General features: G+C 34.1%; 1 protein-coding gene across 1 annotated transcript in view; it reads left to right on the top strand.

Moving 5' to 3' along the window:
• The window catches only part of LOC105623959 (protein turtle-like), a 247,436-nt gene that overhangs the window by 18,824 nt on the left and 216,195 nt on the right, over positions 1 to 12,417 (top strand). The window contains exon 2 of the mRNA XM_012205328.1: positions 9,516 to 9,648. Within this exon, the coding sequence (XP_012060718.1) occupies positions 9,516 to 9,648 (133 nt within the window). The remainder of the gene's footprint in view (positions 1 to 9,515; positions 9,649 to 12,417) is intronic.

Here is a 12,417-nt window from a genome sequence, read left to right as displayed (position 1 = left end):
CACACTACACACACACACACACACACACACACACACACACACACACACACACACACACACACACACACACACACACACACACACACACACACACACACACACACACACACACACACACACACACACACACACACACACACACACACACACACACACGCTCGCTCACATACACACGCTCACTTCACTTAATTAAGGCCGCTAAAGCTATTAGTGTTTAAAAATTGCGCGAGATCCCGGGAGTAGATAAAATAAACAGAATAAGAATACAGGAATACTCTTTTCGAACAGTCTATTATAGCTATATGTGCAATACTTTATGCCGTCGCGGCCTGCCCGATCGACCGCATGAAAAATCGCTTTTCTCAAGTAAACCCTCGCTTACCGTGTCGCGATATATTTCCCAGGACGACGACGCCATTTCCGAGCACTCACGGGTAATCGGTCGACGACGCGGTTCTACGGAAAGATATTGGAGCGCCGTAAAGCGCGATGTTAATTGCCACGAACGTTGGAAAACGTCGGAAGCCGGCGTTTCTTCAAGGGTCGCGGCCGGCGCCGGTGTTGCTTTATCGAAGAAACAGAAGAGTAAATGGGAGAGTAAACAAGTATTCAAGGAATTGCTCTCAACGGATGGGAAAGGAATCCCCGCCCTGGTTAGTTCTCCGCGTCTTGCAGACCGTCATAACGTCGCATTATTATTCCATTAAGAGACAATGGCGACGTTTTCGCTCGTAACTCGATGAAGAGATGATTGAAGAGCTTGAAAAGAAAAGTTAAATCCAAACTTCTGTCCTTCTATACTGAAATCTAATTTATGGGACTAGGGAAGATATCTGATGATGTTTTAGCTCGAAAATTGAGGAAAATTGAGGCTTTACATATATTTCATATGGCAAGATTCTGCGAATAATAGAAAAATATAGTTTTAACTTTTAAGGTTTGTTTTCACAATATGTGATTACTTACATAATAAAGATAAAAGTTACTAAGAGATTCAGCAATGAAATTCATTCATGGATTTCTTGGTAACCTTAAGGGGCCTATTCTGTAACTCTTAACGACTGTAACGCTACAGTTAAGAATTACAGAATAGACCCCTTAATCTTTGGGGTTAGTAACCATATATTGTGAAAACGGAACTAAGTAGATAGGTGATTCAAAGATACGCAAGTTGATAGATGGAGTGCTCACAGAACACATTCCAAAAATTAATTAAATTCTATAATCTTACTTTTTAATAGTATATTATGTTAGATAATTTTATTAACATTAGTTATACTCTTATGAAATACAATAAAAAAATATAAAAATAATGAACTTTAAAACTTTTGAACATCTAAGTAATATCGTTTATTTTTCTCTTTTAAAACAAGATTTTAAGAAAAGTTGCACCTGAGATATTGTGATTTATCCATTTAATATAAAATTAGATTAATTTAAATTTTAGAATATTTGAACTTATGTAAAATATAGAACTATGAGTATTATAAATGAGGATGTTGAATGCACTTCAGTTATTATACTTTTCGTTTTAATGAGCAGACTTAAAAAATTGATCTCTCCTTAACTCAAGGTTTCTCTCAAATTGACGGCGGCTAGAACCTTGGTTAAATGATCGAGAATTCTGTGTGCCTCTTTATCCCTTTCTCTTCAATCCTCTTACCGCGCGATGGATCAATTAATTATACGACTGACAATGACGGAGCCCAGAGAGGAGAGTTCTTTTTGAAAATATACTCCGTCAACAATTCGCCGCACTCGGTGATTTATGATTTCCGGATTTCTCACGCAGGCTGAATCCACGTCCGGAGACGGATTCAACATCCGGAAAAGCGACTCGTCGGCCAAACTCGGTGGCGGCTGGACGACCGTGGAAATGGGATAATTTTTCGGATACGAATTCGGGGCCGGTAATAAGGACATCAATCAGTCACGCCTAATAAAGCAACGGGGTCGGTGATAAATGGCGCAATAGAAATGGTTTGCGTTTGCGCGCCGGATCAAGCCGAGAATGAAACGATAGCAGTTCTCAACAATCTCAAAGCTACGTTTGCCTGGAACTATTGTACAAGCAGCTCGGCACGTAATTCGAAAAATTAAAAGAACGAAGAAGAGAAAGAGGAGAGAAATGGAAGCGAACGGTTAGAACGAAAGAGAGGAAAGGATTTATGTTACTGTGGATGAAAGGGCGACCGTGTATATATAGATTTACCGAGCCGGTGCTGAATAATGCAGTCTCTGACGGGATCTTTGCCATTTTCTCGGATACAATTTCTCGTGGAAACCTCGGGAAAGCCCCAGAAGAAGAAAGAAAGAGAAAGAAAAAGACGCTCGACTCACCTCAATTACATCGATTCCTTTCTGTTTGCTCTTTATAACCAATCTCTTGAGTATACGCTCTTTTTCCTTTCGCGGTCACCACGAGAGAGCGGGGACTAGAAAGAAATATATAAGGAGAGCATATATAGGATGAAAAGGCAGAATGAGAAAGAGCAAGGATAAGTCTCACCGTTTTTCGCAAATCAACGACTAAAAATGAGATTCGATCGGCGCGATTTTTTTTATTTTATCTTTATATATCGTAACACAGAGGAGGAATTTTTAACCATTATTTGTATGAAACGTTTGTATAAAAGTATATTTTATATACTTTTTTAACGAATTAAATTGCAATGCGATCGTAATAAATGTGCAAAGTATATACGTTTTAGTTACTGATTCTACAAATTTGTTAGAATTCAAAGGTGTAATATTATTGTTTATAATTCATAAATTAATATTTAACACGACTCATAAATTTAACATTTATTTTTATTCTAATTATTTAGTGCTTAAATATTTCTGTATGAATTTATATATAAGTACATACCTGCTTCTGCAAAATTTTGTTTTAAAACATTTACAATTAATTCCATCACATCATTTGTTTTCTTTTATTTGTCGTTTGCACATGATATTATCACTTGCACTTAATAAATTCTTATAACTTTCTACTAGACTTTTAGTAGATCTTCCCTAGGAGCTAAATCTTCTGCCTTAGCCGCGCAAAGATTTATGCGACACGAGAGAGACATATTCGAGAGAAAACTTAAGCTGCCTTAGCGAAATATTCATCTATTCACCGGAAATGAATTTCGTACACTGAGCTCTTACAATACCGCGACCATCGAAGCGGCTGCGACGAGCTCACAGCAATGCCGAGGGATTTCCTTTGCGCGCAATTCGCGACGTCGAAAGTTTCGGCCCTTTGTCGTGCGACAACAGGCTTCGATTCAGCATTTCGCGTCCACCCCTTGGCAAGCACGCTTTTCCCAAAACTTTTGTCGCCTTGCACGCTGTGCTTTTTCAAACGTGTCATTTTCCTTTACTGCAGAATGGGAACTTCGAAAAGCTGATTTTTGCAAGATCGTGCGTCTTTTGCTCCACTCTCTGCGTCGTGTCGATGAAAGTTATGCGAATGCGTCGTTTCCACTCGAATAATACCGAATCATCGATTTTGATTTACACATACAAGTTCGCGCTGCCAACAGGTTCATGCTGTTATCGATCGTTTGAAAAATGATATTCTAAGATCGGACACAATCAGTGCACGGTTCTTATCCCGAAAGAGTTATGGAAGCTTTTCGATTTTTCCAATTTTAACGACAGTTATGAATGTCTTCTAGGTAACAAATATTTTTTATTTTTGCAGCTGAATATTTTCTACTTGAAGTAACACGATAATAAACGTATTGAACGCGCGCGCGCGCGCGCGCGCGTGTGTGTGTGTGTGTGTATGTGTGTGTATCAAAGATAAAATCAAATAACTGTATTACTTGACTAAAAATTTTTGTTAATTGATTAACAAAATCGTCAGTTTTATTTAATTTTTTCTTTTTAGTATTCACAGTTCCCTTTGTATTAATAAATTAATTTTTGAATTATTTTTAAGGATTAATTTATTGTATATGTTCATAGTTGATTTTAAAGCTTCAAATTAACGTCTAAAAGCTCAAGTAATTAAGATAGCTGTGACTTAATCTCCCTTTTATCTATCTTCTCTCTTTATCTTTTACCTTTTCAGGCACCTTCTTTCTTTTCTCTCTGTTTCGTCGGTACGGGTATAAGGTATGGAAAAGATATTTCATGCGGTCCATTCCTTCCGTCCGTTATTCTCGTGCGCGCAGGCCGGAAGGCAATTACCGGCTGAGAAATGTCTACAAAAGTGGAACGTGCGGGGTGGAAATTTCGGTAGGTCTCGTGCCCTTTGTACCCAGGCCGCATTTTAATTGCCCTGCCTCTGTACCCTTTCTCTTCCTTTTTCTCCATGCCATGAGAGAGTGTCACAGCCAGACCTTTGCGAGCTCGAGGATGCCATAAAATATGATTATTCGATTGGCGCTACGAAAAATTCTTAACACTACAAAGTAAAGCAAGTAGAACTAGTAGTAAAGCATTTAATTTAGCTTTATTTTGTAATGATATTTCCACATTTTAGTTCAAAACAACTTATTGTACACTCGCAGAAATTATATTAATGTTCTGATGAATATTATAGTCAACGTGTAAAACTCAAATTTTTATTTTTGCAATTTAAAAAAATTGTCTAACGAATAATAAATATAATATAAATTACAAATTTTTAGTAGAAAATATACCTAGAAAGAAAAATTTAGAAACATACATACACATAGAAATTATATCTATATTCAATTAAAAAGAAAGCAATGGAAAAGCATCTGAATAAATGTTCTTGCATGTTTCTTCTGTTTAATTAAGAATTATGTTAAACATCAGAAAGTTTACCGTTGAAAATTTCATTAGAAACGCGCATGATTAATATCTACAAACAAAAATCTCGAAATATAGTTCAAGGAAGGCAAACGCACTTTCGTTTCGCGACCTAGAAAATAAACAAAGAACGATATTTAACTAGAGTCGCTCCTTTTGCGCGTTTCAACAATTCAGTGTCTGGCAGGGAGGTAATTACGTAATAAGAAATCCGTCAGAGAATCTCGCGGCAGGTGATCTCAAACAACAGTCTTCCGCGAATAGCCGACCTTCGTGGTTTTCCGGTTTTGTTAATTACACCAGTCAACGGAAGTGTCACCGGCAGAGCTTGGTCGGCACTTCCGCTCGACAACGTGCATGTAGAGCGTCATTGTTCCACGAGAAATTTAATTTAAATCGCAGCTTAACATGGCGCCCGACGCGACGGCTAGTTCTAATGCGGCAGCTGTTAAAATTAAACATAATTTTTTTCTCGCTATTAGACAACGAAGTTCGCATACTTAATATTGAATTATAAACACTAGATTGCATCATAAGTTATTCAGAAATTTATAATCATAATTGTTGTGTTCTACTAAAAATATTTTTATTTAATTTGAATGAAATTCTTTCTCCAGAATATTCGTAATATTAAATATAGATAATAAAAAATATCAACAAATTGTTGATATTTTTAAATACATTTAAATTATAATTTTATATTTGCTATGTAAAATAATACGATATTTGTGTATCTTAAATTTATTGAATACATCATTTCTTCATTAAGACTGACTAAGATATTTAACATAAAAAAATAAAAGAAATTGATTGAATTGAATTTTTAAATACAAAAATTTATAAAATATCAAATAAAAACTTATATCTAGAAGAAGAAGCACAAGTATCATCAATACTCATTATTTTCTAGTAGCATCTTAATGTAAGAATCCTTGTCAAGCATTCACAATGAGTGCACGTACACGTTTTGTCGCCGAGTGTCGCTGCGAAAGCAAATCTTGTAAATTTAATCGCGTCTTACAATGTAATCCGAGTCGGTTTTATTATCCACAAGACAATCTCGCATGCAATCTGTAGTGTTCTCTATTCACCTTGGATCGTTGAGACAAGTTTTTTCGGTTGTCAAATCCCGCGAATGTAGTTCCATAAAATGCCTTCGAAAGAGTCTTCAGATCCCTTGAATTCCGGATAACTGTCGGGTTAGCACACCGTAATGCGGCTTGTATATCGATAGCTCTCGTTACATGCTCGGCGAGAGATTCCGAAGCGTGAAAATCGGTAACAGCGACGTTCAGATGCAGCAAGCCTTTCAGATGCAACTGTTGCTGTGCTGCAACCGCTGCCGTCGCTTTTATTTGGCAGATGGCGATATTTCGTTTCACAAGATATCAGCCGCGGCTATAAATCCCTCCGATGCAGAAAATCGTATCGTAAAATATTGAGATACCCGCATTTCCACGTATATAACGTATGTTCCTGCACATTACTGCTTACCGCTCATTCGAGCACATTCGAGATTATGTAAGTTCAACCACTCGTGGATCAAGTGTACAACTACAAGCGAGTGTACGTAATTTAGATCCATATATTTTTTAAATTTTTTGGAGTGAAATCTTACTCCAAAAAAGTTACAGTACTGTCATTATTGAAAAAAGGTAAAAAATTTGCTCTCTTAAATAAGAGTAGTAGATTTTATTCTTTATTCTAAAGGATAGAAATATCATCCCTTTTGAAGTGAAACTCATTCCAAAAGTGTGAAATCTCAATCTAAAAAAGAGTGCTCTTCTAAAAAATCTGCTCTTCTTTATTAAAAATGCATATTTTTTACTTTTGTTTTAATAGTGACACCATTTTAACTCTTTTGGAGTGAGATGATTTCACTTCAAGAAATTTAGAGAGTACTATTTGTTTCTACGAATTTAGCTTACTTAACTATAATTATACTAGAACTTTATTTTTTCCTTTCAGTTTACATTGAACCGCTGCTCTATGAGATACTTGCAGAAAGCAAAGTTTCTCGATTACAGATCGATTACAAACAGTTTCGGTTCTCTTAATGAAAAGTCAATAAAATGTAGAATAAGGAAAAAGATCGAATATCTAGGAAACTGTACTTTATGTAAATTTACTTTAATTTTACAATATATTTGTGATTTGAATTCGAAAGCCAAAACTAAAAAGTATCTCTATTTTTTCAATATATATTTTTTTATCTTTCTTTTGCATAGAGAATTTTTGCACAACCATGAACGTTAAAATATTTTAAATTTTCTTTCAGAAAATCTAGATTCAAATATCACGATGCATGCGCATGACAATGTATACACATTGCTGCTTCATGCTGAGATCGGTGACTCTTACGTTGCGAATTTCTCCATTTCGCAAAAGGACGTGTACTTGTATAAAGTCATTGTAACGTTAGAATAAATGTAATAAGTATTCCTGTGACGAAAATGCACAGGACTATCCTATGCGTCGACCTATGCGACTTGAGCGAAATCCGGGCGAGAGAGAAACCAGTTGTGGTGTATTGTAGAATTCCTTCCTCTCATTTTACGACTCTCGAGGAAAAGCAAAATGCAAAATCGTCTATGAACTTCGAAATCACATCTGTTGCCAGGACACTTTTGTAACTACGATAAAAAAAGATGTGCGCGTAGTAGTAGTCTTATTTTTAAATTCTTTAATATAGTGATTTTTCGTAGTATATAGTGAAAATATCTTTTTAATATTATTATTGCGGGAAACTATTGCATCTAATTAGTACAGATATCATATCGCACTTTGCAAAAAATCAAAGATTGCTCTTCATTATATAATTCGCGACAAAATGACAGCTATTAACATAGATTGAAAAATTTCTATCAGGAATAAGAATTATTATTAAAGAGTACGCCAAGAGATTATTAACGAGTCTTTGTGACTTAAAAGAAGGTTACTCGATAAAAATCTGCAATATTGTCAGAAATGTTCGACGAGCGATCTGTCGAGCGATCTGTCGAGCGACGGAATAGAAAGTGTCGTGAACCGTGTTTCAGCAGCCACTAGTAGCATAATCGATTTTCTTCATGCCTGAGTTAATCTTATTGCTAGTTGCTCTTTAAAAAAACTGCTATAATTTTACAAATCGATAACTCGCTTTAAGAATTTATGTACTACAGTACCTACATAGAATTGGTCATATTGAAAAGTAATATCGGTTATTTTAATATTATTTTAATGCTGTCGAGATAATAATATTTCATACTTGTGCGAAAACATTCATATTAGAATCAAAGCTTGATATTATTGTAGTTATATAGTAATTGTAAATACAAACGAAATTTTTAAAATGCACGAGGATATATTTTCCGAATCTAGAATCTAGAATTTATTTATATAATTTGCACATATAGAAACGAAAACCGCGCATATTTCGCAATACTCTATCATGATAAAATATCATATCAATAGAATATACTATGTTTAAATTATACAGAGCCAGATGGCGTAATCTCGTCTCACAAATTTTATAATAGATAAAACAGAATATAAGGATGGGACAACTGCAAATATCCAAATGGAAAGTTAAATAAAGTTAACGATTAGTTATCAATTATAGAAGTTTTTATTAATATTTTCAGCAAATACTACAGTTATTTGGCTTTAAATTACAATAACATCAATTTATGTACTATTAATATAAACTATAATTTTTAAATAAAAACGTTGTTGTTCTAATCCTGATTTTATTGCTCTGTTTATCAAGGAATTGATTTTTTCTAACTTTTCAAAAAGTTAGAACGCCTATTGAAAGAAATACTTTCAATGAAAAATACTTATATTGTAATTTCGTGCTAATTATGTGCTTTTAATATACATTAGTTTTTATAACTTTACACACTAGTTTTTATAACTTTTTCAATTATAAAAATGATTTTTTGATGAACAGTTAGAGTCAGAACGTCGGATTAAAAAGAAATTTTTTTTCCCAAGAAACTAGTATGGACTCTAGAATTTCGAATCTTCAAAGTGCTAGAAATACTTTTTTGTTTTTTATCTCAGCGATTCGATCATTAAGGATGATCATTAGAACTCTTCGGAAAGTTATCAGAACTCATGTTAGAGAAAGAGGGGGGAGGGGAGACGCTGAATTTCTAGAACAAATTTTTCAGAAAAATTGTTTTTAAATAATTTTTTGGCAATCCAGCATTTTTTTGAGAGTTTTGATAGCTTCCTAAAGAATTCTATCGATTGTGCTATATGGATCAAAGTGCTAAATTGAAAGATAAAAAAGTATTATAGTCCTTAAAAGTTTCAGAATTGTGATGTTGGTCCCTCCGTTACTTCAAATGGTGTTTTCACTGGTTTAATCAACTGCTTTAATTCTTTTTGAAATGGATTGAAAACTTTTCGGAAACAACCCGAATTCTATTTTTTTTTCCTAAATTTTGAAAAAGGGAGGCCGCATCACAGAGGTATAATTTAATCTTAAATAATCATAAAGAATAAATGTTTCAGGGAAAATAGATACGCGAATTCTGAGATTGATGAAATATAGAGTTATGATATCTGGAAATATCTTGTCAGTGATATTAAAAAGAGCTTTTGACATTCTCTCGAGGCATTTGAGGATCATTGTACGGATTGCCTAAAAAAAATCTATAACTCTTTGTTATCCGATGATTCTTTTTTGCTTCATTATTCTTCGTTTTCTCGCGGCGAGGTGGATGCTTCTCTAAATGAGACATCGATGTGTGTTCCAGTACCCGTGGAGTCGATACAGGGGGTGGCGGGTCAGAGGACAATCCTGCCGTGTAATATACAGCCCCGCGAGTCGAATGACGCCGTCTCCATGGTGCTCTGGTTCAAAGAGGACAGCGGCGAACCTCTGTACAGGTAAGCCGCATTGATATTTATGAACGATGTGTTCCCCGGAGCGCTCGTTCGCTTGGTCTCGACGCGAATCTCTATGGCGCCATAGATTTCAAAGCGGACTTAACCGTTCGAAGAACTTGCCGTAACACGGACAGCGTAGCAAATGCGTAGATCGGGCGGTTATATGCTACGTTAGGGATTTCTTTCTTGATAAATTATTCTTATTCTTTTTTATAGTGAACATTTTTTTATAGTATAATCTTTGCATTATTAATTTTGATTTAAGTTAGTTGATTAAATAATTATTAAATATTTATTTATATTAAATAATTATAATATAAATAAATATATACATAAATATATATTAAGAGAGCAGTTTCTCTGTATTTGTGACTTTATATATTTTCTTAATTTTGTTACTATAATATTATAATTATTTGGTTCTATCAAAAAATATGTATGTAGTTGAATACTGAAAATGACTATACATTATAATTAAATTGTAATAATTGTAAGCATTTTTATTTGTAGTTATTACAATTAATAACTATGATTTAACTTTTTGGTGCTGTAACTATATATAATATATATATATATTTTTTAATAGAAGTATACCTATATATATTATAAGTATAATTATTATTATACTAATATTATTACAGTAATAATTATCATTATGTAATTATAGTCACAAACACCAAAAATTGTTCTCTCAGTGTATGCAGAATTACAATATAAATCAGCAACAATTGGTTTAGTTAAAATTATTCAAAAGCTCTTTTAAATGCAGCAATTGAATAATAGCTCTGACGCGTTCTGTCTATAAAATTCTCTTGTTGTATCTCTATTCTCTCGTGAGAAGACATGCGTTTACGTATGCATCGCAAGGCGATTGTGCGTGCATGACATTACATTACACATGTCGTTTTGATTTTCTCGTTGTGACATTACAGGAAAAGTCACGTCAGTCATGAAATAACGTCTTTATCGAGTAAATGTCACGAGTCATTTGCGTCACGTTATGATCACGTATCAAATTGCGGAATAAAACGTTAATTTGCAATAACTTCGTTCAGTTATTACCACGACGGCATTGTCCGGTCTTTATTGATATTGCGATGTCAAGTGGCAGCTGTGATATTACGTTTTGATATGGATATTCGGTGGAACGTTGTTTAAGCACCGTCGCAGAACGCATCTCCTATCGGAATTTTACATGAAAATAATTTAGTAGTTAATTAAATTCACCGGGTGAATTTAATGCTATCGACATTTCATGCGATCTAGCTTCTTGTATTGACATATGTCGAATGTGTCGGTCTCGATTCAAACTGCGGATATATCAATAATCATCAATGTTGGCTATTCGTTTTGAATTAAATTTAATTTTGGTAAATCTCCATCATCATTATTAAATTGCATTTTCTTGTTATATATTCCATAAAGCTTTTAATCGTATTATTGACAAAACGTAGCTATATATTATTTAAGAAGAGGCAGCTGTAAATAAATCTTCTTGAAATAATTTTTTTCGTTTCATTCTTGAATTTTTAAATATTCTATTTATTGTTTTATCAAGTGACACATTTAGATAAAAGGATTGTATTTTATTCTATATACTCTAAGTATCTATGTTTCTAACGACATTTCTAGTCTCTACTAGAACACAAACCTTTTATGTCCACAAACGAGAAAGAAATTCCAAACTCTGGCAACTCGGGATGCGATGGCGTGTGCTCCCACCTTTCGATTTCCACGTTTCCGATCTCGTTACTTGTATATCCTGTTAGTTTATCGTTCCGGTACGTCGTCGCGGTACGAAAGCCTCGAATACGAGGAGACCACGATGGGGCAAGGATTTCGTTAAGCCACAAATCGACCCCGCGTTCCATCTGTTATACGTTACTTCTCTCGACAGCCAATTCGATCCTCGTAAATATCGTCTTTATTGAGCAACCCCATAAAATCCAGATCACCGTTCAAGCTTGAAAGCACCTTGCGTTTTTATCGCGAAAAATACTTCAGTCTTTCTCTGCACATAGAACGTATCCCACAACGCATACATTTTTATTTATTTGCCATTAGGTTTTATAGCTAATAAAATTACAAAGCTTTCTTTGTGTTGCTGTTATATACTTCAATTCTGAAAAATTGTTTGTCACTTGTTTGTAATTAATTTATTAAAAAAATGAAATTATTTTATAATTTACAAAAAACGAAGTTATATGCGTTGTATAGAATTTTGTTTGATATCAAATAACGATGCTTGTACAAATTATATTTCATTAATCTTCAATTAATCAATGAATACATGGAAAAAACAATGTTGATGAAGTATTAAAAAATTTATTAGCTAGATACATATTTGAAAATAATTTTATTAGGGACATCCAAATAATTACGCCAAACTCTCAAGCATGATGAGTAATGCCACAAAAAGATATTCCAATAATCAATTTTAGCATTTCTACATAATTATTTTGATGATCTAAACAAAATTACCCATATATTTAGGATCGCCAGCACAACGAAACCAACACAGTCAACCAACTCACGTTACAATTATCAACTAACGATAAAGGTTCTATCAATCAATACTTGGGATTGTCCCTCGCAAATGACAACCAAAGTCTGTCAGTCAATACTGAACTATCACTGGCAAATAACTAACTAAAATGACTGAGTCAGTACCATCAGTATTGGGCCCAAGTTATCATCCAATATTTAACCACTGAGCCAATAATTTGTCAGTATTGCGCCAGTACCTGAACTATTACAGTCTGTACTAGC

This window comes from Atta cephalotes, assembly GCF_000143395.1.
Source record: "Atta cephalotes unplaced genomic scaffold scaffold00068, whole genome shotgun sequence".
Lineage (NCBI taxonomy): Eukaryota > Metazoa > Arthropoda > Insecta > Hymenoptera > Formicidae > Atta > Atta cephalotes.
Note: the sequence above shows the minus strand (reverse complement) of the source record. Positions and strands in the feature narration are given on the sequence as shown.